At 36.2% G+C, this 25,564-nt stretch overlaps 3 protein-coding genes across 3 annotated transcripts; 2 read left to right on the forward strand and 1 right to left on the reverse strand.

Moving 5' to 3' along the window:
- The first annotated feature begins 344 nt into the window (after nt 1-344).
- On the forward strand, nt 345-3,002 carry LOC114741764 (receptor-like protein EIX2). Its single transcript, XM_028930022.1, has one exon. It carries the CDS (start codon nt 345-347, stop codon nt 3,000-3,002), a length of 2,658 nt encoding a protein of 885 aa, XP_028785855.1.
- Nucleotides 3,003-5,753: 2,751 nt separating this feature from the next.
- Nucleotides 5,754-6,857, forward strand: LOC114741765 (uncharacterized). Its single transcript, XM_028930023.1, has one exon. It carries the CDS (start codon nt 5,754-5,756, stop codon nt 6,855-6,857), a length of 1,104 nt encoding a protein of 367 aa, XP_028785856.1.
- A 15,049-nt stretch (nt 6,858-21,906) lies between these two features.
- Nucleotides 21,907-22,329, reverse strand: LOC114741766 (putative receptor like protein 25). Its single transcript, XM_028930024.1, has one exon. The coding sequence runs from the start codon at nt 22,327-22,329 to the stop codon at nt 21,907-21,909; it is 423 nt and encodes a 140-aa protein (XP_028785857.1).
- Nucleotides 22,330-25,564: the final 3,235 nt, after the last annotated feature.

Below are 25,564 nucleotides of genomic sequence, written 5' to 3' on the forward strand. Positions count from 1 at the left end.
GTAAAAGGGTTAGCCAATTTAACCAGTAATTCAATTAACAAACTCTGAAGAAGAAATGTCGTATGGGCCACGACAGCCTGTAGCTCTGAAATGTTGCAAAGCAAAGCTTGACTCGACCTATCAAAATGAGACCCCTGTGAGAGGCATGGTTGTCAAAGATATGATACTCCCTCCTATTAAAATTTCCATTTACCTCAGGCCACTTGAAATCTAGGCCTATAAATAGGTGACAATCCCTTGCTACCTTCAAACCATATCGTGAGTGAGTGATTATCATGGAAACCTTATTCTGCTCCTATATTCCTAATGTTTTGCTGCTATGCTCTCTCATAATATTCGCAGCCATGATCTCCCAAGGCATCTGCAGAAGCTTGAGCGTTCAGTGCAATGAAAGAGACCGCCATCTTCTTCTAAACTTCAAACGCAATGTGGTTGATCCATCAGCCATCCTCTCTACTTGGTCTGATGAGCGAGACTGCTGTGAATGGCATGGAGTTCAGTGTGATAACACCACGGGCAGAGTCATGGAGCTCAGCCTCCCATGTTCCCAACGAGATCCCTTGGCTTCAGATTGTGGAGAGAAGAAGCCACACTGTCTCACTGGTGAGATCCACCTATCATCTTTGCTCCAACTTGAGTTTCTAAATTACGTGGATTTGAGCTTTAATGACTTCCATGCTATCATTCCAAATGACTATGTGGATGATATCACAGACTGCAATAACCTATCTGTGACTGACCGTCCTCATTTTTGCGGAAATTCTTCTATTATGCATCATCTTGATTTATCTTACAACGATCATCTTCACATGGGTAGTCTTGATTGGCTTTATCGTTTCCCGTCCTTGGAATATGTGAACTTCACTGGCATTAATCTTCAAGGGAGAGTTGACTGGATTCAACTACCAACTCTACTTCCTTCAATTAAAGAGTTGTCCTTAGAGAATTGTCAGCTTACAAGCATCAATCCACCTCTCCAGTTCGTTAATCTTACTTCACTTGAAGTTCTCAACCTTTCAGAAAATGATTTTAGCTCTGAATTTCCAGCCTGGTTATTCAATCTCAGTGATCTCACTACTATTGACTTGAGCTTTAACTTTTTCCAAGGCCAATTCCCAAAGAGATTATTAAATCTCCAAAAAATAAAAGAATTGAATTTGAAAGAAAACAAATTCAATGGACCAATTCCAGACTGGTTAGGCCAACTTGAACATCTACAAGTTCTTGATGTCAGTGGCAATTTCTTTTCTGGTCCAATTCCTTCAACCTTGGGAAATATGTCATCCTTGATTTTCTTGGCAGTCTGTTCAAATAACTTAAATGGAAGTCTGCCAGAAAATCTTGGACATCTCTTGAACTTAGAGGTACTAGGCCTTTGTGATAATGACTTCACAGGGTATGTGTCTGAAAGAAATTTTGTCAAACTCTCACATTTGACGAAACTTTTCATGGGATCACCGAATTTAATCTTTGACTTCGATTCTTTATGGGTTCCCCCTTTTCAACTTGAAGTGATTAGTTTGGATCACATGGTGGGCTCGAAACTTCCTGCGTGGATATATACACAAACATATCTTGAAAGATTAATAATTACCCAGTCAATCATTTCATTTGAACCTAGAGACAAGTTTTGGGATTTTGCAGCACAACTTCCATATATACAGCTACAAGACAACACAATTCATGGGGAGATGCCTAACGTGTTGCTAAACTCTACCATCGTAAGATTAAGTTCAAACAACATCAGAGGCAAACTCCCTCGATTATCATCAAATGTTGTGATGTTCACTGCAGCACAGAACTCTTTCCAAGGACCTATCTTTCCATTGTTGTGTCAAAAAGTGAATGGGAGAAGCCAATTACAGTATTTGGACCTGTCTGATAATCTTTTATCTGGAGGGCTTACAAATTGTTGGACACATTGGAAATCACTGGTTTTAGTCAAACTAGGTGGAAATAATCTAACAGGCACAATCCCCCCATCAATAGGTTTGTTGTCTAACCTTAGCGCTTTGGTTCTTAATAAAAATAATTTATTTGGAGAAATACCTTCGTCGTTCGTAAATTGCCTGAAGTTGCAGGTCCTTGATGTAGGCGGAAATAAATTATCTGGATTCCTGATGAATTGGATGCCAAAAAATGCAAAGATTCTTCTACTAAGATCCAATCAACTAAGTGGAAGTATACCACCCCAAATATGTCAATTGGCTTCTCTTGTAATATTGGATTTTGCGGACAACAGATTATCAGGTTCATTACCTTTTTGTCTGCAAAATCTGACAGCCATGACTTCCCCCAATTCTTCTAATAATGGGGTTTACAACTTTTGCATTAGAACTCCAATTTTGACTTATGAAGTCAATGTCAAGGTTATATTGCACACAAAAAACCAAGAATCGATGTTTGGCGAAAACTTGAAGTTCTTGCATGCTATTGATCTATCAAGTAATAGTATCTCCGGATCAATATCTCCAGAAATATTTAACCTTACTGGATTGCAATCTTTGAACTTGTCCCATAATCAACTTGAGGGAAACATACCAAATGAGATCAGCAACTTGAAAAATTTGGAGTCTCTTGATCTCTCAAGAAATCAACTTTCGGGTGAAATTCCTCCAAGTATGGCTAAATTATCTTTTCTAGAGGCCTTGAACCTCTCCTTCAACAATTTCACTGGGAAGATTCCATCAGGAACTCAACTTCAAGGGTTTGATGTACAAAGCTATATTGGGAATTTTGAATTATGTGGGGCTCCACTTCCAAAGAACTGCACAAACAAACAAGATGGCGAACCCTTTGAAGGAAATGATAGTAAAAAAGATGAATTTCTGTCTTCATTCTACTTTGGGTTGGGAGTTGGATTTGCAATGGCCTTTTGGGGAGTATGTGTTGCCATTTTCTTCAACAGGAATTTCAGGCACTTTTGCTTCAGGTTCCTCTATCGCATCATAGGCAAACTCTATGTCATAGTGGTCATCAGGATGAACCGTTTTCGTCGCTAAAGACCCAATTGGCATTGTGGTGAGTGAAACAAACTTCTCATTTTAAGTTTTGACCAAGTTCTTTTAAATGTTATAGATTTCCCTTTTCTTAATATATTCTAGAACTATACATTTCTATTCTGATCAGAAATATTTACACACAAAATCACCATGGCATGCTTTGGATTTTATAAATTTAATATTTTGGAGATGTAAGACACTTGTAATTATGTTAAATTTATATATTATGCAGGTTCTTGCTATGTGATGTATTATGCAGGTTCTTGCTATGTGATGTATTACGCAGGTTCTTGGTATGTAATGTAGGTTTCAGTAAGTCTGCTCATCAAGTCTTTTAGACTGAACATAGCAAGGGAGGACGAGGAGATGATATTAATAATTGAAGGCATGTTACAAGTGAAGTGAAATTTTTAGTTTGTGTGTTACTTTAAATTCGTGTAATATATGTATATAGTTATACTTTATGCATACCAATTGTATCCTTAATTAAAAAGTTTATATGTCAGTAAATAAAGAGGAAATCAAAATATTTCTTTTTGAAGAGCAAGAGGAAATGGCCTAAAGCTTTTTATGTTGACTTGAAAGGGAGTTTTGGATGGCCAGCGCCCAGCGCGCTGCCATCGTACTCCTATTATATTCCTTGTAACGTTTGCTTTTTAAAAAAAGAAAAAAGAAAAAGAAACTTTCATATTAAAAAAGTAAATAAGTCATTGCGGCCAAGGTTGACAGCTGGAAATTAATTATTCATAGATGAATATATAGCGTGCGTATGTTAATCTAAAATTAAAATAAACGAGCCTTTTATTGTCAGGAAATTAACTATTCATACATGAACATATATTCTAAAGTAAATATTGCTACATCCTCTCCTTAATATAAGAGTTATTTAGGGATTATATTTGGTCACAAGTACAAGACCTCAAACTATTTTGTCTCTTAAATTTATAATTTTTTTCTTCAAAATACCCATATTGCTTTGAGGGGTTCTTACAAAAAAGTAGTTTCAATACACAATTAAAAAATATAGCATAGAGAAACCAATATATAATTGTTACAAATAATTAACATAATTAATTATCTTAATATTACTACTTAAAGAAAAAGACTTTTGGTGATATTTTATTGCCGCTTAAAATCACTTTAGGCGGCGATAAACAGAAAATACCTTTGTCTTCATCAAAAGACAAAAGTACTTTTCAGCACAATGTTTGTCTTGTGGAAGCTTATAAAAGTCATCAGTGGTGAAAGATACTTTCAGCAGCGGCAACTTTTGTTGTTAAAGCTGAAACTTTTAGCCATGGTCATTAGGGCAATGACTTTTCAGTGATGACGTTTATACTTTCAACAGTGACTTGAAAATCAATTTTTTTTTGTAGTGTATTCTAAAATTAGTTATCTAACTTTTATATTAAACCTCAAAGCTAATATTAATCTTCTTCCCCGAAAACGTGAACGCAATTTGCAAGTCAACTGGCAACGTGGACCCAAACATAAGTCCAATAATAAACAAAGCATGAGTGTAAGCAACAATTGTATCTTATCCATAAAATTTGAGTCTTAAACGTATCCTCAGAACTCAGACTCTTCACAAAGAATGAATGGGATGGCAAGGATCCCATTCATTCTATATATTAGCAGTATTATATCTCTGTCTTGATAGTAAAATGTTTCCTTTAGTAATGAACGAAGACTCAAAAAGAGTTCGGAGTCTCGTAACCTATTGACACTAATCATTTTTCTTTGTCTTTCTAAAATTGTGAGGTCGTGAATTCAAAACTTCTGTGAAGAATACAATGAGTGCGACTTATGGAAAAAAGAGAAATAAGTAGAGAGAGAGAGAACATTTGGATAGGTAGTTTCTTTCTCGTTTTAATAACCGAAAAATATCTGATAGAAAGATATTTGGCAGGAAATTTTCTCTACAAAACTGCAGTTTCTAAGTTTTCTTTTCCAAGCTTAAATATTCTCGATTTTGCGAGAAAAAGTTGTGACGAAAACATTGTTTTCTTGAAATAAATTTAAATTGAAAGTAGGCATCAAGGAAAGAGTGTTATTGTGGACACAATATTGAATATGATCCTTGCAATCCATTTATTCATTGGAACATCATTAGTTATGCCGAATTTTTGGGTAACAAAATCTATTATCAATTTAGTAGAAGTCAATCAAAATAATATATATTGGATTTAGTAAACAAATATGTATTTTTTTTAAAAAGAGAGACAAGGATAATGAGGAGATCTTGCCCAATTCAACTTCGGTCGCATTTAAATGGGTGGGACTTGGGAGAAAAGTCTACAAGACATGGACCTCATTTATTTTTCACAAACGGCGTTGATTAGGCAGAATTTTTTTTTTTAGATAAACAAACATATTCATGGTCATTTTGAATTGAAGAGTTTTAGGTGAACAAAAATAGATGACAAAATAAAAAAGAGAAACACTGAAATACGCACACCCACTTTAAATTGAAGTGATCTGTAATGGCCGTGAAAAAACAAAGGAACAGCAGTAAAAAAAAAAATGAATGGAGAAAAAATAATAGTTATGAGTTAATTAGTATCTCTTGCTATTACGATGGCGACACCAACTCTCTCTGACAGCAACGGCGGAGGCCCACCAAATGACGGTGATCCCTCCAAATGATGGCGAAAAAAATACAAAAAGGTTAACTAGGATCTTGCAGAGACCTCAACTGAGGATCAACCCAAGGAAGGAGACGAGAAACCTGACTCCTTCAAAGACAAAGTTATGGGATCAAATCCCACTAGCTGGTCATGCAATAGACAGGGGAGTAGAGTCTTCGACGACGCCTGGAACGACTACATAGACTCCTTGAGGGGTTACTTCAGCAACGTAGCAGAGGGAGAAGACCAAGAACAGACTGAGTTTGACGAGGAAGATTGCCCCACCCTCAAAGTTTCTAGAAAAGAATATGAAAGATGGTGTGCTCCTTGGAGAAAGTCTCTTATTATTAAACTGCTTGGAAAATCTATTCCGTTGTGGCTAATGAAAGAGAACCTCGCAAGACTATGGGAAACGGATAAATCTTATACAACCAAAGACCTTGATAATGGTTTCTTTGTTGTGTCCTTTGAAGATGAAAAGGATATGAATCTCATACATGAAGAAGGCCCATGGATGATTACAGACCGGTATCTCATCGTTCAACACTGGCAACCTAACTTTGACCCATGGAGTGGGGACACGATGAAGAAAATTGCGGCGTGGTTACATATTCCCCTATTGCTTTTAAAGTTCTTCAACACTGAAAGCCTTGGAAAAATCAGAAGGCTCATAGGAAGGACCCTAAAGGTAGATATGATCACATACACTAGCGACAGAGGCAGGTTTGCATGCATATGCGTCGAGTTGGATCTCCAGAAAAAACTAAAGTCTGCCATAAACATATTTGGGACTAGAAGGATTATTGAGTATAAAGGCCTACATCTAATCTGCTTCCACTGTGGTAAATACGGACATCACCGTGATGTATGCCCAGAGAACACCAGAAATACTGAGCAGAATGCGGGCACTCCACACGAATCAGGTAAAGCGAAACCTGTCAAAGATCCTGTTATGGTTAATGTGGATTTGAATTCAGAGCCAAAAGAGACTGCGAATATACAGGTCCCCCAACACAATGTGTCAGAAAGTAGAACCCCAAAGAGACCGAATAAAGATATAGCCGCTGGAAAGTTCTCTGTTAGAGAGCCCACGGTGACGACGGAGGGCCACGGTGTCTGGGACTTGGTACAACGGTCAAAGGGTAGGAAATCTGGAAACAATGCTAAGTTGGGATATGCAAATAGTAAAAAGGAGCAATTTGCGTGGAAGATGGAGAAGATATCTTAGGATCACAAAAATCAAGGGAATATTAATTCGGATAACCAATTTAGGAAAAGCAGTGTAAGTCTTGCACATGATATAAATGGTAATTCCAAATCGTCGTGGAAGGATTCGATGCAGTGGGTCCCAGTGGATCAGATAAATTCTATCAAAAATAAAAACCAGAAAGCGAGAAAAGGAAAAATAACTCAACAGTAAAAAAGGATGGCACTCACACATCGCAGAGCTCAGGAACAATGTCTACAAATTTTTGGCAAGCTCGCAACTGGTTTGAAGCTCTCTCCACAATCAGTGAGTAGGAAATTAGAACCCCACATGGAACAAACTCTCAGTCAAACGAAGCGACCACTCAACACCAGACTGCTCAGCACATTAACGTAAAAATGGCATCTACTATGGATGATTGCTCGCAATCGATAGATATGGAACTGTCTACTCCACAACTAGCTCAAGACCAAAATGCATCGTGTCACTTAAATGATACAGTGAATCAAGCTCAAACCAATATCCAAGGGTCTATAAGCATGAATACCTCTCACTCTCTGTCTCCATGAATTGCATACTTTGGAATTGCAGGGGTACTGGGGCCAAGAGTTTTCTAGGCCTCATACATGAAATAAAAAGAAGACACAATATTGACATTTGTGCTCTGTTTAAAACAAAAGCAAGCGGTGATAAGGCAAGACAAATCAGCAAGAAGTTGGGCTTCCAACATTGTGAGATAGTAAATGCTACGGGATTCAGAGGTGGAATATGGGTACTGTGGAATAATGATTATTTTTCCTTTCAAGTCATAGAGGCTAGTGACCAGTATATTCACATCATGGCTGGAAAAAATGGTGAAAAGGTATTCATAACCTCAGTTTATGCCAGTCCAAATATTAACAACCGACGGTCTCTTTGGGGCAAACTCACCAACCTTAATCTAGGAAGTCAGTGGCCGTGGTTTGTCGGGGGAGACTTCAACATGACCTTGCTATTTAATGAGCGTATCTCCATGGCTCTCCACATAACCCCGGTGGATAGGGACTTTTGGAATTAGGTCGATAACCTGGAACTCTCTGAACTAGGCTGTGTTGGTCCTTTCTTCACTTGGAAACGAGAAGGTTGCGAAAGTAGAATTGACCGTGTGCTCTCAAACTTCAAAGCCAGAGAGGTTTATACTGATGCTATCGTTAAAAAATCTCCCTTGGTTTAAATCAGATCATCGGCCTATTTTACTCCAACTTCACCCAGGTTTGATCTCTAACTCTAGTCACCCTCGTCCTTTTCGTTTTAATGCCCCTTGGGTTCTCCATGGTGATTTTAGCAGGTTAGTTAAAGATCATTGGAATGCTCATATCAAGTGGACAGACAATGTTAACTCCTTCACAAATGAACTTATCACTTGGAGCAAGACAACATATGGGCATTTAGGGAGGAAGAAAAGACAATTAATGGGGACACTAGAAGGCATATCTAGATCTATTAAAGCCTCTAGGACATCTTCCTCTCTAGAATAGTGACAAACTCAATTATTTTTATATATTTTGGTATCTTTTATATGAGTTTTGTCAGCTTAATTGGTCCCTTTTTGCCTTAGGGGGTGTTTGGATAGAAACCAAACCATGGTTTCAGAAGTGCTTTTACGGATTACGAAGTAAATATGTGGAGGAGATTATCTCATTTTGCGGAAAAGTGCTTCTGAAACCATGGTTTTGGGTTTCCCAAACACCCCCTTAATTGATTTATTTTATTTTATTTTGAATTATTATTTTATAGGGGCAAAATTGTCATATTTTGGTTTAATTGTGACTAATTGATTTTTTAGGACAATTAATGCTATCTTATCCTTGAATTTTGCTTGCAGGTTTTTGGAAGAAATGAAAATTAAAATTAAAAAAAATAAATAAATAAATAAAAAGAAAAAAAAAGAAAAATCAATTAAAAAAATATAATAATAAAAGGAGGAGCAAAACGCAACGTTTTGCCCCCCAACCTAATATCTAATAATTCATCACCTTCGTCCAGAGCAACGCACACGCGAGGAGACAGAGAGACGCAAGCGAACTGGAGGCGGCGAAGGGAACCTGGAGAAACAGAGCACGCCGACCGGGAGAGAACAAAACCGAAGAGCTGGGCGGCGGCAACGAAAGAGGAGGCCGAACGGAAGCTGAAGACGCACGCCGGACGGAAGCAAAGACAACAAGCTGAGGCGGCACGCACAGAGCTCGACAGCGACGGAGGAATAGAACAGAGCGGTGGCGTGCAACGGAGACAAATCCACGAGCAACACAAGGACCAGCTTGCGTTCCGTCTTCTTCCATGGCTGACCGTAGCAAAATACTGATTGTGGCAGCAAACTTGATGGCAAACCGTGGCTAAGATCCCCTAATTCTCTAATTCAACAATAATGGCAGGAGCTTGGATCATCAAAGGGGAGTTTTAGTTGCTTTAATTTCTTACTCAATAATTGTTTAACAATTCCTAGGTCTTAGGATAGTTTTTCTGATTATTGGGATAATTGTATTGCTTAATCTGTTTATTATTTGGGGATTATTGTGACTGAATTATTGTTTAGTATTTGACATTGGGCTGTTTATAGTTTTGATCTCAATTATAATGTTGTGGTTATGACATTTGTATTGATTTTGGAATTAATATATTGTGATTTTCTAAGGTGGCTTAGAATTTTGGATCATATAGTCTCTTGCTAGCTTTAATTCTGTTATTTTGGATTTAAGAGTTCTAATTAAGCATTGGTTTTTGGCATCCTTAATCCCATTTTACTATTCTGGTTGCAGTTAGTAAGTTGGGATTTTAGGAAAATATTTTGTGGCAACTCGAGGTGGCTCGGTTGTTGGATTAAAAGCTTAATTATAATTCTTAATTCATTGTTTTAACTCCCACATCTTTTAGAGTGATGATTGCCTGCGTTGTTGAATTGGAGGATTGATTTTTATCAGTGTTATTTGTGTGTTTCATTTTCATTTCTTTTATCTTCATTTATTTCAATCATTTTCATATATAAAAAAAAAGGGTATTTTAATTTCAATTTGATTCGTAGCATTTAATTAACAGCTTTTCAAAATCAAAAATCTCTTTTTATAGTTTAGGTTACTTGCATTTATTTACTAGGGTTTAATTTCGTTTTCGACTCCTCAAAGTGAAACGACCCGAGTTGTGCACTATATTGCATTAATTCGGTTAATTTTTGGAGTAACCCCAAAGCGACAATTAAGAGCAGTTCAACTTCAAGTTGCAAAGGAAACTTTGGCTTGAGTTAGAAGAGGTGCTTATTCAAGAAGAATTACTATGGGCCCAGAAAACAAGGTGTGATTGCTACACTCTCGGTGATAGAAATTCCAAATACTTTCATGCAAGAGCTAATGAGCGTAGACGTAGAAACAAAATTGAAGCTATCATGAACGAGAATGGGGAAGGGATTGATAATGTAGAAGAGATCAAAAAAGTGGCTACAGGTTTCTTCGTGTCCCTCTTCCACGATGAGGGTAGTGACGGAATTATCCCTGAAAACAATGTTTCTTACTCACCCATTGATGATGAGATGCTAAAAAACATGGCCTCAGAAATTACTAGTGCTGAGATCAAAACTACTCTCTTTAACATGGGTGCTTTGAAGTCCCCTGGACCTCTGGACCTAATGGTTTGAATGCTCTATTTTTTCAGAACTAATGGGAAGTAGTGGGTTCCTCAATTATCAATTTGGCCAAGCAAGCATTTGTGAATCCTGAGATCATCTCTAATATTAACCACACCTTTATTGTGCTTATCCCCAAAAAAGATCACCCAGAGACTATAAGAGATTTTAGGCTCATTAGTTTGTGTAATGTGATCTATAAAATCATTACCAAGGTCGTGGTGAATAGAATGAAGAAGTTCTTACCTAACATCATTGCCCTTAATCAATACAGCTTTGTGCCTGGTCAGACGAGTTCGGACAATATCATTGTTGCTCAAGAGGTTATCCACTCGATGAGAAACATGAACAGTAAAAGAGGCTATATGGCGATTAAGATCGATTTAGAAAAAGCGTATGACCGTATCTCTTGGAGATTTGTGTCGAGTTGCCTAAATGAAATCAAGATGCCTGATATGATAAAAAATACTATCTTGTCTTGCATTTCCTCTCCTTCAATGTAGATCTTGTGGGAAGGAGATAAAGCCAATTGCTTCAATCCCTCTTAAGGACTTCGCCAAGGAGACCCACTCTCCCCATACCTCTTTGTTCTTTGTATGGAGAAATTAGCTCATATCATCCAAAATGAAATGAACAATAGTCATTGGAAAGCTATTAAACTCGGTAAGTCTGGCCCTCCTATCTCTCATTTATTTTTTGCTGATGATTTGTTGATTTTTGCAGAAGCTACCCTCGAACAGGTAGAGGTCATCAAGAGTTGCCTAAATATCTTCTATGAAGCTTCTGGGCAGAAAGTCAACCAAGGGAAAACCAAAGTGTTCTTCTCTAAAAATATAAACCATAACAGAAGAGCGCAACTTAGCGAAGCACTTGGTTTCTCTTGCACTGCTGACCTTGGGATATATCTGGGAGTTCCCTTAGGGCCTGTTTGGTTTGAGGGGAGGGGAGGGAGGGGTAGGGGAGGGGAGGGGAGGTTTCATCCTCACCTTGTTTGATTTGATTAAAAAGGAGGGGAGGGAAGGGTATTTAATGATCCTTGTTTGGTTCAAGGAGGGGAGAGGAGGGATAGTAATAATCAATTTACCATTTTACCCTTACATATTAGTTTATGTTTTTTATTGATATATTATATAAATTAATTTACATCTTAATTTAAATTATATAATTTAATAAAATTCAGTCTTATCATGTTAATATGTGTATTAAAAAATTGGTTATAGTAATTTTTTATTCTAATTAATATAATAATATATTTAAAATAATCAAATTAACAAATTTTATATGCTCTAAGAAAAATGAAATTTTATTTTCTTTAAGCTATCTTTTCTTCCAGCTTTAAAATATATTTAATAAATAATATTTATAAAAAACAATTAATTTTATAATATTATAATTTTTATTTAAATAATTTTTATTTTAAATAATTTTTATAATATATTTTTAATTATAATAATGTATATTTTTTTTATTTTTTTTACTTAGGATAATATATTTTTTATTTGAAATAAATATTATAATAATATATTTTATGGGTAGAAGTGGAATATTAAAAAAACCATAAGGGTATAATGGTCCAAAATTTTGGCTCCCCTCCAAAAACCTCCAATTTTGAGGGGAGCCAAAATGGGGGAGGGAGGGGAGGGGAGGGGACATTTTAGCTCCCCTCCCCTCCAAAATTTTTAACCAAATGAGGGGAGGGGCTCATTTTCCCTCCCCTCCAACAAACACACCCTTACAGCATGGAAGAGTCTCAAATATGACCTACCAATACATCATGGATAAAGTTAAAAGACGCCTAAGCAGTTGGAAATTCAACAGCTTATCTTTGGCTGGCCGAGGCACCCTTGTTCATTCAGTGATTAATGTTATACCGTCCTACGCTATGCAGACCGCTTATATTCCAAACAATACTTGCAGTCAGATTGAAAGAAAGGCACAGGATTTCCTCTAGGGTTTATCTGTGGATAAAAGGAAAATACATCTTATTTCTTGGGATGGAGTCTGAAAAGGAAAACAGCATGGGGGATTGGGCATGAAGCACATCAAGCAACAAAATCGAGCATTTATGATGAAACTTGGATGGGGCTTAGTTACAAAACGTGACTCGATTTGGGTCAAGGTGGTTAGGAGCAAATATGGATGTGGGGACGACCTCATTCCTACTATTAACAAGCAAAGAACAGGCTCCAATATATGGCGGGGAATCAAGAATAATTGGGATCATGTTGAATCTGGCTTACAAAAGGTATCTGATCGTTTTGGAAACATGAAGGCTCATTGGAAGTGGAATAAGACGGGGTACTTTACAGTTAAATTAGCTTATGAATCCCTCAACCCGTAAATAATCCGGATCATAGGAACTGGAAGAGTATTTGGAAAATGAAAATACCACAAAGATACAAAACCTTGGCCTAGCTACTCTACCACGAGCGACTAGTTAAGAATAAACGCAAATATCAGGTAGGCTTGCACCAAAATGGCCTTTGTGATCATTACCATCAGGAAATAGAAGACGAGCTCCACGCCCTTCGGGATTGTGCTGATATTAAAGCACTCTGGATTTCAATCATCAAGCAGGAACTTCGGCATGGTTTTTTCTCTTGCAAGCTTCAAGAATGGATTCGCTTGAATATGAGAGGAAACATTGGGAAGATGGAGACTGAATGGAAAAGCTATTTTGCCATCATTACTTGGCTCATATGGAAAGCTAGGAATGATTTTACTCACTCTAACATAGTCAACGATTTGAACACGATGACAGCAAGAACTCTTGCGATATTGAACTGCATGCACTCTACAATAACGAAACTTAAGGGCATTAATGTAAGCTCCCCCTAACGCTTGGTGACTCAACAAAATGAAGTAGACACAAAAGGCAGACTAGTGCTGGAGGTTGATGGTGCTTACTCAGCTGACCGGGGATGCTTAGCATGTGGAGAAATCCTAAAATACCAGGACCCCAATCTTGTGGAAGGCTTCATATGCAACTTGGACCACGGTGATCACTTGATTGCAGAACTCTGGGGCTATTTAATCGGATTAAAACGAGCCTGGGATCTTGGAGAGAGGGACATCATTCTAAGAAGTGACTTTTCGGAGGCTATGAAGCTCATTGCGAGAGATGACAACATGCTGCACGACGACAGGGGAGTGATACAAGAAATCCAGACAATGATTGCATGGGACTAGCAACTCGAATGCCAAGTTATTAGTAGAGACACAAATCAAATGGCAGACGAGCTTGCTAAGAAAGCGCAGAATGAAGTGAGAGGCTTGCAAATTCTGAGTCCTGGTGTTGTGAAGACAAAGACGCTTCAGGCTGTTCCTTTTTTTTTTTTAATGTTTTTTTTGGTTCTTGTTTATAAAAAAAAGTATCTCTTACTATTAATGGTAATTCAGTAACCAAGAGAAATTAGTGAATGGGTGGCATTGAGGGCTTTTTTTTTGGGGTATCACGGGGTATCTAGTACGAACCTAGTTTTAGCATCAGGAGAGTTTTATTTTTTTAACTTCTTGTACTCTCTGAATTTCTAAATACCCTTATGGAAAAAAGAATATAATAAGAAGAAGAGGGAAGGAGGAGGAGGGATTTTTGGGGGGGGGGAGGGGATCCTAGTGGAGCAAGGGGGGGAGCAGAGAAGAGGGAAGTTTCAAGACTCAAAATGAGGGACTCCAGCTGTCTTTTAGTTCTAGTTCTTCACCTCATTTTCCTGGTCATCGCCGGTGTTCACAACTGCCGTCTCCTCCGCCTTTAAGGTTTTGTTCTCTCCCTTGTTCAACATTGATTTTTTTTCTTCCTCTGTTACTGCCTTGCCCAGATTGTGGAAGCTTCTCTCTTGTCGATTGCTTCAATTTCTGTCTCCCTCCTTCCTCTGTTCTGTGCTAAAAGCGTCAGCCTTCATCCCTGCTCGTCTAAATGCGCTGATGTGGTATGGTTGAAGCTTTCTTCTTTTCGGGTTGTGTTGATGCGTGCTAGGTGATTTGAAGCTTTGGTCATTCATTCCTTTTTTTTTTCCCATTTGCTGTGTTAAAATAAGAAAGAGCAATTGGGGATGTTATTGTAGGAATTTTAAAGAAGTTAGTTACTTTGTGTTGGCTTTGGAATGTCCTTAAAGTATTCGATAAAATGTTTAAATAAAAGAGGCCTACTCGAATATATGTTTCTATAGCATTTTCATAGTGGAACATAATTTCGATTGTCTTCAAAGGAGTTTCATTTAAATCTTGCTTAAAGATAAAGTTGGAAGTAGTGAAATTTTATGATGTTTTGGAATGAAGTTGGATGATAATTCAAGAACTCAAATAAGCCTTGTGAAAAAATTGGATTGAGTAAACTTAAGAGACTATATTGATATTAATGCTTGGGAGTGCATTAATGGCAGTTTATCAATTAAGATATTTGTTTATAATTTAATTTTTGAATGCCCATAAAGCGTTTGATGGATTGGGTGAAAGAGAGAATCATTAAATGTTCTATAAATTATGAAAAACTTGGTTTTGCTTACTTGAGCATGTTAATGGTAACACTGAATCACCTATGGTGTAATAATTATTTATTATTGAAATTAAGACTTGGATGACGTGAATAACGTTATGAATTCAATAGGTTTATAAAGAAGAAAAATAATGGTTTTGTTCTGGGTATTAGGAGATTAGGAGTGTATATGAGCCAGAAGCTGTTTAGTAGGAGTAGGTTGTACTTTTGGGTGCACAACAAGTGAGTGAATAGCATCTCATAATATTTGTCACAAATGATATTTTTACTACTTGTTACCAATTTAATTTAATTATCAGCTTCCTTACCAAATAGTTATCAAATGGTTTTTTTAGTTTCATCACTTTTGCTTTTCATTTATTGGATATTTTAATGTTTTAACTATTGGAAGATATTACTTATTGCTTGCATGGAACAAGAACTTTATTTGAGAACATTTCCTCTTCAATATTTTGTTTTTATGAACATTCATACCTGGACGTTAAAAGAAAAGCTTATGATATTTTATTTCAAAACTTGCATGCTCGGATCTTTTGTTATAAGGTATTGCTTTTGAGAGTTTATCATTAGAAAAAGATCCTTTCTATTTGTTAATGGTAAATTGATCCCATGCATGGCTGGAAATGTTTTTGAGAGGGCTAAATATAGAACGCTGGTTGCTAACAGCAGTACTGTTAGCCGTTGGCGTGCTAGGATTAAGCTTAAGCTCTCTTATTATTCGTGACTTCAGTCACGCTTGTTATTCATGGCTTTGGCTGCACTTGTTATTCATGACTTGGGTCACGCTTGTTATTCGTGGCTTGGCTATGCTTGTATTGGTGCATCATGGTTAACACTGAGCTCGATTGACATTTGTGGCACTGTCCCCTTGCTTGTACTTGTGGTTTTGACCATGCTTGATGTTACTTGCCCTTGTGTCCATGCTTGTTGTTCGTTCTATTACAGTCCTCAACTGAAGCAAGGTTTTTACGCTATTTCGTGATTTGGTTTTATAAATGAGTTATTTAATTAGTTTTGCATATCAAAACTAATTTACATATTTCCTTTTATGTTTAATGCTTACTCAGAAATTGGAAGCAATGGCAAATCATTTATTTGATAGAATTAAATATGCATAATTTATTCCTTCAACAATTGGTCCTCTTACCTTATTAATGGGACGTTATTCACCAATAAATTATTTTAAGCCTTAGATGGTACAATTGACCTTGTTGCTCCTGCTTATCACAGAGTTTATTACACTATTGGCTTAGAGTTGAAAGCATCGTTTGAAAGATTTCTAAATTAATGTAAAACCTTTTTTTTTTTGGAAAATACATATGATTTAGAATTGATAGATGTATTGTGAAGATTATCACATTAATGTAATATTAGAAATCATATTATATTATATTAAGTGTTTAATGAGTTGTTTTAAGGCTTAAGGAATAGTGGTGTTCAATTTGTCCTATCCGATCGTCCCGTCCTGGTCCCGGTGAGTTCAGGACGGGACAGGATGGGACAAAAAAAAAATTTCAGGACAGGACAAAAATGAGACGGGACACTAACCGAGACGAGAGGGGACGCTTTTTTTCTTTTAAAAATTATTTATTAATAATTATTATTAGATTATTCAATTTACTTATTAATAATAACTCTTATTTTTATGGTGATTTTTGGTTCTTAAGTTGTAGTATTATCTCAACAAAATCTCCTTCCTCAATGAAATAATTCATAAAGTCATTATATAGTATTTCTTTTATGGTATTTTTTTTTACAGTATTGTTTTTACACTTTTTAATATTATATAATTGAGCTTTCTATATAATTTTTTTTACAATGTTTTTATCTTTAGAAGCCCAATAAAAAAAGCATTATAACATAAAAAAATTCATATACAAATTATAGTATTTTAAATAAAAAAAACAGAAATAGGACGTCCCGGTTCCAGGACTGGGACAGAATCAGGATGGGACGATACATGGGACAAAATCCCTGTTCCGTCCCGGTTCACCAGGACAGGCCTGTCTCGGTCCTGTCCTGTGAACACCCTATAATAATGAATGTGAGTTTTCTCATATTCCGTGTCGGTTACCTTTAAATTTTGGGCCATGACATGATCTCTGTTAGAGTGTGTGTGTGTGTGTGTAGGGTCACAAATTAAACAGCAGAGTCGAAAATCCCTCAAGAAAGATGTATAGTATTGAATATGATATGATCCTTCCAATCCATTTATTCATAGGAACACAATTAATTAATCATGCTGATTCATTGGGGAAGCAAAATCTATTGTCAATATGGTAAAATATTTAGATGGTAAGAAGTAAAGTCTACACAAGACATATATATCTATCTCTTGAGAAACCATTTATTGATTATGCAGATTTTTATTTAGATCGATAAGCAGCGAAGTTATTTTGAAGGCAAATATCAAAGAAAAGGAGTTTTTAATAAAACAATAAAAATACATGAAAAGAAACTAAAGAGAGGAAAACTGACAAACTTTGAAGTGATGTATACACAAAAAAAATTGTCACAAATTTAAGAGCAATGTGGAAAAGTCCTCAGCAAGTAGAAATAACGTTAAATATGATTGTGACACAAGAAATGTATATGAGATATAGGGATCGAGTTTCAATACGTAGCCGCAAGGAGCTCATTACAAATTTAAGAGCAATGTGGAAAAAATTGTCACAAATTTAAGAGCAATGTGGACAAGTCCTCAAGAAGTAGAAATAACGTTAAATATGATTGTGACGCAAGAAATGTCTGAGACACGGGGAACGAGTTTCAGTACTGCATAGAGGCAAGGAGCTCATTACCGCTATGTACTGTTTCATTGAAGTTAGGAATGATCTTAACCATTCGATGATGAGCGATCTAGCTGCATATGGAAAGTTTGAAGGTCTGAGCCGTTTCAATCCTCTCTCTTCGTTCCCCATTCTTCTTCAGCATCGTCTTCATATGCAAGTAAACACCTAATCAAGTGATTGGAGAAATGAAAGAGGGAGGAAGGAAGCAGGGTGCAACGTCACCGTGTGCCGTGTGCGGCATGCAAGCTGCTACAAAGAAGACGTGCTACTGACCGCGTCTTCGCTCCTTATTTCCTAACTAATGATCCCCACAAGTTTGCTAAGGTCCCGTTGGTATGAAGCATTACAAATGAGAATTAGAATTGTGATTGAGATTGACAAAATATGTTAAAAGAGTATTTGGTATGAGTGATTGCTTGTTATTTGAGATTGGCCAAATCTATATATGTGGGATTGCCTAATCTTATGTAGCAAAAAATCACTCATATTAAATGCTCTTTATCATTTTTTCTCAATCCCAACCCTAATCCTTACCCTTCATTTTCAATGCTTCGAATCAAAGGGGACCTAAATGTTCACAAAGTCTTTGGAGCCAATAATGTCAACAAGATGCTTCAACAGTTGCCTATAAAGAGTGGGTTTGCAGGATCTTGCTTGATAGTTTGGACTTCCCTGACTCAAAAAATTCATTGTCTTGATCTTCTAGAGACATTTTTTCTGCTCCGGCTGAAGCTGGGGTAGTCGCCATTGGTAAACTTCTTCAAAGAAGAAGAGAAGAAAAAATTTGGACCTTGCTCATTATTTAAAAAGAAAAAGAAAAAGAAAAAGAAAAGAAGAACTTGTCTTGAATGGAGGGAACTTCCTTGACTTTATCCCACAGAACGACGTCGCTTGGCAATTGAATGGGGGGGGAGCTCATTCTTGACTTTATTAAAACAGTGCGCATAAATGGGATATAGACCTAGCGTTCTAATATGATCCTTCTGACGGGACTCATTTATTTGCTTAAGAAAACGCTGATTATGCTGAATTTTTCAGGTGAAAAAATAGGTTTCCTAATGTGGGAAATGTGGGAAATAAAGAAGAGAAAAACTGACATGCACCCACTTTGAAATGATGTTTAACTGAAGGGGGAAAAAAAGAAAAAAATCTATAATCACAAAGGGCAAAGTGGAAAAGTCCTCGAGTCAATACATAGAGACATACTATTGGACATGATACTTGCAAGTCCATTTATATCATTAATTATGCAGAATTTTTTATAATAAAAAAATCTACTGTAAATTTAAACAAAAATAGCCCACAGAGATGAGTATCGAGTCTGGTCGTTAACATAAGAAATAATTGAAGAATTAATTTAGTTTTAAATATAAATCTCACTTAACTTTGTATCAAATATTTATCCATTTTACTCTTAACTAATCCTTATAGGTTATTAGTGATTACACATGTTAAGGAGTTTTCATGAAAGGATAATTTCAATGCACATGATTGATAAGGTATTTTAAAAAAGACGATATCAATTTATTGCAAATAACTAAACAAAAATAACCCATAGAGATAAGTACTGGGTTAGTGTTCGCCGATTAGCTAAACCACAAGCAGACGGGTCATAAGTAATATAAAAAGTATCGTTCCTTCAGAGACTAAGACTAGATGAGTTAAAAGTCATTAATGTGTTATTGATTAGGTCAAGTGAGACAAATGTCATAAAAGAGTTGAGAAATGAATTTAGGAAAATAATGATTCAAGGCAGTATAAAATCAACTTGACTTTGAAACAATTAAGAGACTAGGGTTATTCTTCACTAAAATACTTCATAAAACTAGATTAATCACTTCTCAAGTAGTACTTAACAATAAGTTCAGTTAGCCTGGGTTCGTAGAATTGATTTAGCTTTCTCAAGTCAAAACCAAATATTTGCATCCTCAATAGAACATAGCAATCTCTTGCATTGTTTTAAAAGGTTGCACTTTATAAACCAAAACCCCTTTAGTCTATGCTAGATTAACAGATACATCTCTAGTCTATCAACAAACCGTCTATTTACTCAGTTAAATTTCCGGACTAGCACGTTTTTACCAAAGTCACATATTAACTAAACTATCTCAAGTTTAAACTAATCAAACAATCAATCCAAATGATGGCCAGTCACAAGGAAGCATTAAGCGCAAGGTAAAAACAACTGAACATTATCATTAATACTCAAGAGATAGTAAAACCAAGTCTCAATCCATACAATAAATCAAAATAACCCTAGAAAAACTGATTTGGCTATATATGTTTAGTAAGAAGCTACAACTATAAGAATAGCTATTAGCCATTATAGAAACAAGAAGGGAAGAAGAAGGAAACCTAGAAAAGTTGAGTGAAAAGCTTCGAATCTCTTCTATCTTCGAGCCCAAAGTTTTCAAGCATCCAAGGCTCTAAACCCTAGCAGAGCAAGCCTCCAAAATCGCCCCAGAGTCGAAGTGTACCTAGCAAAATTGAGTCTCCCCCTATATATGTCCTAATTTTTAAGTGACATTATAAAACGCATAGCTACGAGGGGTCAGGCACCGTGGTAGATGTGGTCATCTGCCGCAACGGATTACACAAAATGGGTTTCCTGGAAGTATCTTTGGCACCGTGGCGTGCGTCATCATAGGCCGCAGCGGATCACACTGAACAGGGACTTCTTTATGATAGCTTGGGCGTCGCGACGGATGTGGTTAGGAGCCGCGGCGCCTCACACAGAAGTGCACTCCTTCCTCTCTATTAAAGCCGTTGTGGCGTTTGTCTCCATGAGCCGCTGCGGTTAGTCTCTTTTCTGCCTCTCCACTTCTGGTCTCTACTGCTTACTCGCTTCAGGCTTTTTCCTGCAAAATTGACTTTCAAACCAAATAAAAGAGCGCTAAAACAAGTTGAATAAGTAGGAATTTTGAGAGGTTATCAGTCAGGTCATTAATATAAGAGATAACTAAAAATTTAATTTATTTTTAAATATAAGATCTTGATTTACTTTATCTTAAATATTTATCCATTTTGCCCTCAAGTAATCATTATAGGCTATTGGTCATTACACATGTTAAGAAGTTTTCATGAAAGGATAATTTCTATGCATACGATTGACAGGGATATTTTAGAAAACACAATATCAATTTATGACAAATAACTAATGTAACTAATTTTTTAATATTCATAGATTAGTTATCTGTGTTTTATATTAATTACTTATTTATTGTCAGTTTAATATTGAATATGTTCCTTGCTATCCATTTTATTCGACTGAAAGCTATCTTGCAAATGTATGCCAATTTTTTAGAAGAGGTACATCGCTCACAATTTGTTGTCACTCGGTGGGCTGTAAGATGTTTAAAGTATTTCAATTAATTTAATCTAATATCAATTAATATTACATAACAAAGTAAAACCGAGACCTTTAGCAAAACAAAAAGTACAAACTACTCGTAATTAAGACATCGATTGTAGTGCATGTCTTTAGCAGCAGCCACTGGGTCGATTCTGGCAAAGTTGGGTCAAAGATCTGATCTTGAAGTACGCATGGGAAGAGCCTGCAATGTGTAGAAGTTAACGATAATTGCAAACATACGCACTGTAACTCTAAGACTAAACACGTATAGAATCTAAACTGTCTCATTCTGTCATTGCTATTTTGTCATAATATCATGTAACAATTTGGGGTTAGAACTGAAAAAGAAAGTCTGCAATTTTATATGAACTTGAAAATATATATACACACACGATTTACAAGTATAAAGAAAAAGCTTAGGTAAAAACATAAATCAGCGTTTGTTTCACTTACCAGATAGTCCCCACAAGGCTTTCAATCAATGGTTACGATTTATCATGAGAACCGCCATGACATAAAGTTTGTCTCTAACTAAATACAAGAATGTGAAGTAAGAATGTCTGAAATTTCTGTTGAGAAATATGGCACCGCAAACTCCCCAAAAAGCCATGGCAAATCCAACTCCCAACCCAGTGTAGAAGAAAGACAGGAATTCATCATCTTGGTTGTCAGATTCTATGTTGGAATTCTTGTCTTCATCGTGATGCAATTCTTTTGAAGTGGAGGTCCACATAGATCAAGATTCCCAATATAACTTTGTGCATCAAACCTTGAAGTTAAGTGCCTAATGGGATCTTTCCAATGAAATTGCTGAAGGAGAGGTTCAAGGCTGCTAGTAAAGACAATTCGGTCATACTTTGGGGAATTTCACTTGAAAGTCGATTATTTGCGACATCAATAGACTCCAATTGTTTCATGTTGCCAATCTCCTTTGGTATGTTCCCCCCAAATTGATTATGAGACAAATTCAAGGATTGTAATCCCGTGAGAGCAAAAATTTCTAGAGGTAATGTTCCGGACATCATATTACTTGATAGATCAACAGAACGTGCCAAATTCAAGTTTTGTTTATAGCTCAATCCTTGGCCTTTCATGTGTAACAAAACCTCTTCTCTCACTATGAAAGTATAATTTAGAGTTCTAGAGCCGTAGTTTAGAACTCCACCATATGAAGAATTAGGGGAAACCATGGCCGCCATGTTTTCTTGGCGAGTTGGGATTGAACCGGATATTTTGTTGTCCGCCAAATCCAATATTATGAGGGAAGTTAATTGGCATATTTGTGGGGGGATATTTCCGCGGAGTTGATTGGATCTCAGTCTGATAAACTTAGCTTTGTCCCCAATCCAAGTTGGTATGTGTCCTGAAAATTTGTTTTCCCCTAAATCAATGTCTTGCAGGATGTGGCAATTTTTCAGTGACAAAGGTATCTCTCCAAATAATTTATTTTTATTGAGATGCAAAACGCAAGGTTAGACAATAAACTCATTGATGGAGGTATTCCACCTCTTAGATTATTGCCATCAAGCTTAAGCACAACCAGTGATTTCCAATTCATCCAACAATCTGGCAGTTCCCCAGATAATAAATTATTAGACGTATCCAAAGACTTCAATTTGCTTCTCCCCTTTATTCTTTGACACACTAACGGAGAAATAAATCCTCCCAAGTAGTTGTTTGCTATACTAAACTGGACAACATTTTGTGATAACTGAGGAACGTTGCCTTTCAATTTGTTTGAATCCAAATTTATGACTGTAGAATTCAGTAACACATTAGACATCTCTCCATCAATTGTGTTATCCTCTAAGTGTAAGTATGCTAGTTGGGTCGCAAATTTCCAAAAGCTGTCTTGAGACTCGAATGAAATTCTTGAATATTTAATTCCTAAGCTGCTTAGACGTGTTTGCGTGCATATCCATGCAGGAAGTCTAGGAGCCCTCATGTGTTCCAAGTGAATAGTTTCAAGTTGGAAAGGAGGAACCCAAAGAGGATCAATGTCAAAGATCAAGCCTGGTGATCCCAAGAAAAGCAACTTCAGATTCGAGAGTATGTCGAAATTTCTTTCTGACACATGCCCTGTGATAATGATTATTTTTAATTTTTAATAGGTATAGATTTTGAAATATATTTAGTGAAATCTGTGGATAATTTACACCTATTTAACCATCTTTTATTAATGTATCCTCTTTTAAATTAATTATAAGATAAAAGATGATTTTGCATAAAATCTACTCAAATCTTTTATTATTTTTAATGCAGGAGATATAAAATTATTGAGAGAAGAAAATATCACAAATAAAAGATGAGACAAAAGGGAGCAACCTATGCAGCAAATAATATATAAATATATATATTCACATCACATATGAGAATCAAAGGCGTGAAGAGGGGAGAAAAGAAGAAGCTGTGGGTCCTGGTCAAGAATCAAGGAATGAGTCAAATATAATATATTGTATTATATTGATTGAAGGAAACAAGGAACCGTGATCTTAAGCACAACATCATGATATAAGATAATATATTATATTGTATTGGATATATACGGATAGATATGTATAGGAGGCGGTGGATTCAATTCAAGGGAGAGAAGACGCGCAACACTTATAAATAGGAACCGGGGATAGCAGCAAGGGGGTATCTCAACTTCGTCGTGCTATTGTCAGCGGCAGCAAGAGCTGAAGACAGAGAAGAAGCAGCGAGTAGAGAGCAGTGGAGTCCATTTGTAAATCTCTTCACTGTGACGGCAGCGAGGAATTGGGACGAACGGTCTTAGCGGGAACGCGAATTTAGTAGGACAGCAACAAAGCTTCGATATCTGATTCTTCATTCTTTTCTTCCGGCGACAGCAGCTAAAGAAAGAAGGATTATACACCGTTTTGCTCTCTACTCTTCATCTTTCTCTTCTGTTATTTCATTCTGAATATTTATCTTTCACGTTATGGATTTTATTTTGGCCATGTGTGGCTAGTTCTTTTCTTTAATCTGGAGTAGCTATGAACTTACTTATGGATTAGACTTTGTTTTCATTTAATGAATTATGCTTGATGTTAATTTTGGTTACTTAATCTTGGTTTAATATATCTATTTAATGTTTGGCCATCATTAAATATGAGTTTGAGCATTAAGGTTAGCCTTGACGAAGGAAATCTTAAGTAGGCCCTAGGATTGAGTAATATGGGCTTAGATTTTTATCTAAGTTGCGAGTAGAATAGAAATATACCTAGGAGCCCCATATAATTGATGAAGAGTGAAATCAATTTATCCTCTTAAGTATTTGAGTTAGACATAACCTTATTACTTAGAAGAGGGTTATAAGTGGATCGAAAGACATACACTTTTAGCTATAAATACTCTAGATTAACTAAATTAACATTGAGACTAATTAGTTAAATAAAAAGCAAAAGTCTATGAAACTAGTAAGGGATTAGTAACTCTAGGTTGCCTTTAATATTGAATTTTTTTCTATCTTTATTCTTTTTATCCGATCATTCATAATTTAGCTTGCTTAACTTAATTGAAAACAGGAACTTCAATGCCTAAACACTATTTTGCCTAATTCTCTGTGGGAACGATACTCTATACTTACTCTTTATTACTTGATCGACACATGCACTTGCATCATTCACAAATTGTGTGCATCAAGTTTTTGGCGTCGTTGCCCAGGAATTAAGGCAATTAGTTTTTAGAATTAGAGGACCTTTAGTAATTTAAGTTTAAGCATTTAGTTTTTTTTTCTCTTAATTTATTTTTGCTTATTTTGATAGTTAGGACAATTTTCTTTATTTTAATTTTAATTTATTTTTTCCCATTGTCCACTTCGATTCTTGATCTTTTCCCTCTTTGTCTTTGTAGTAATTCATAGTATATGCCACGTAAATCAAGAAATACACCTGTGAAGATGAGAAGTGTGAACGAGCTTCTAGAGACAACAACACCTGAGCATCTAGTTGGCAAAACTCTAGAAAAAGAGATGGCAGAAGATGAGAATGATAGGTTGGGTGTCAATGACTTCTTGGGGAAACAACCTCGAGGGTACCAATCCAAAATCAAAGTACCACAATTCCAAGCCACTAATTTTGAGATTAAGTAAACAGTGCTCAAAATGTTGGAACTTATTGGGCAATTTAGGGGATACAGTAATCAAGATCCCAATCGACATCTAGTCGAATTTCTTGATGTGTGTGATTCTTTTAAGCAAAATGGAGTTCCTAGTGATGTCATTCGTCTTCAACTCTTTCCTCACTCTTTATAAGGGAAGGCTAAAGAATGGCTCAACAACCTGGAAGAAGGCAATATTTCATCATGGGATGACCTAGAAGAGAAGTTTCAATCTAGATTCTTCCCGCATAACAAGATAGTGGATGCTAGAGCCAAATTGATGAATTTTAGCCAAGAATTTGATGAGCACCTATATGAAGCTTGGGAAAGATT

Source organism: Neltuma alba, unplaced genomic scaffold (assembly GCF_004799145.2).
Source record: "Neltuma alba isolate B1F8T4 unplaced genomic scaffold, ASM479914v2 tig00003524_pilon, whole genome shotgun sequence".
In the NCBI taxonomy this organism is placed as follows: domain Eukaryota; kingdom Viridiplantae; phylum Streptophyta; class Magnoliopsida; order Fabales; family Fabaceae; genus Neltuma; species Neltuma alba.

Coding starts and splice junctions, on each gene's coding strand:
- LOC114741766 (XM_028930024.1), bottom strand. CDS start 22,329: ATGGCGGCCATGGTTTCCCCTAATTCTTCATATGGTGGAGTTCTAAAC.
- LOC114741764 (XM_028930022.1), top strand. CDS start 345: ATGATCTCCCAAGGCATCTGCAGAAGCTTGAGCGTTCAGTGCAATGAA.
- LOC114741765 (XM_028930023.1), top strand. CDS start 5,754: ATGGGATCAAATCCCACTAGCTGGTCATGCAATAGACAGGGGAGTAGA.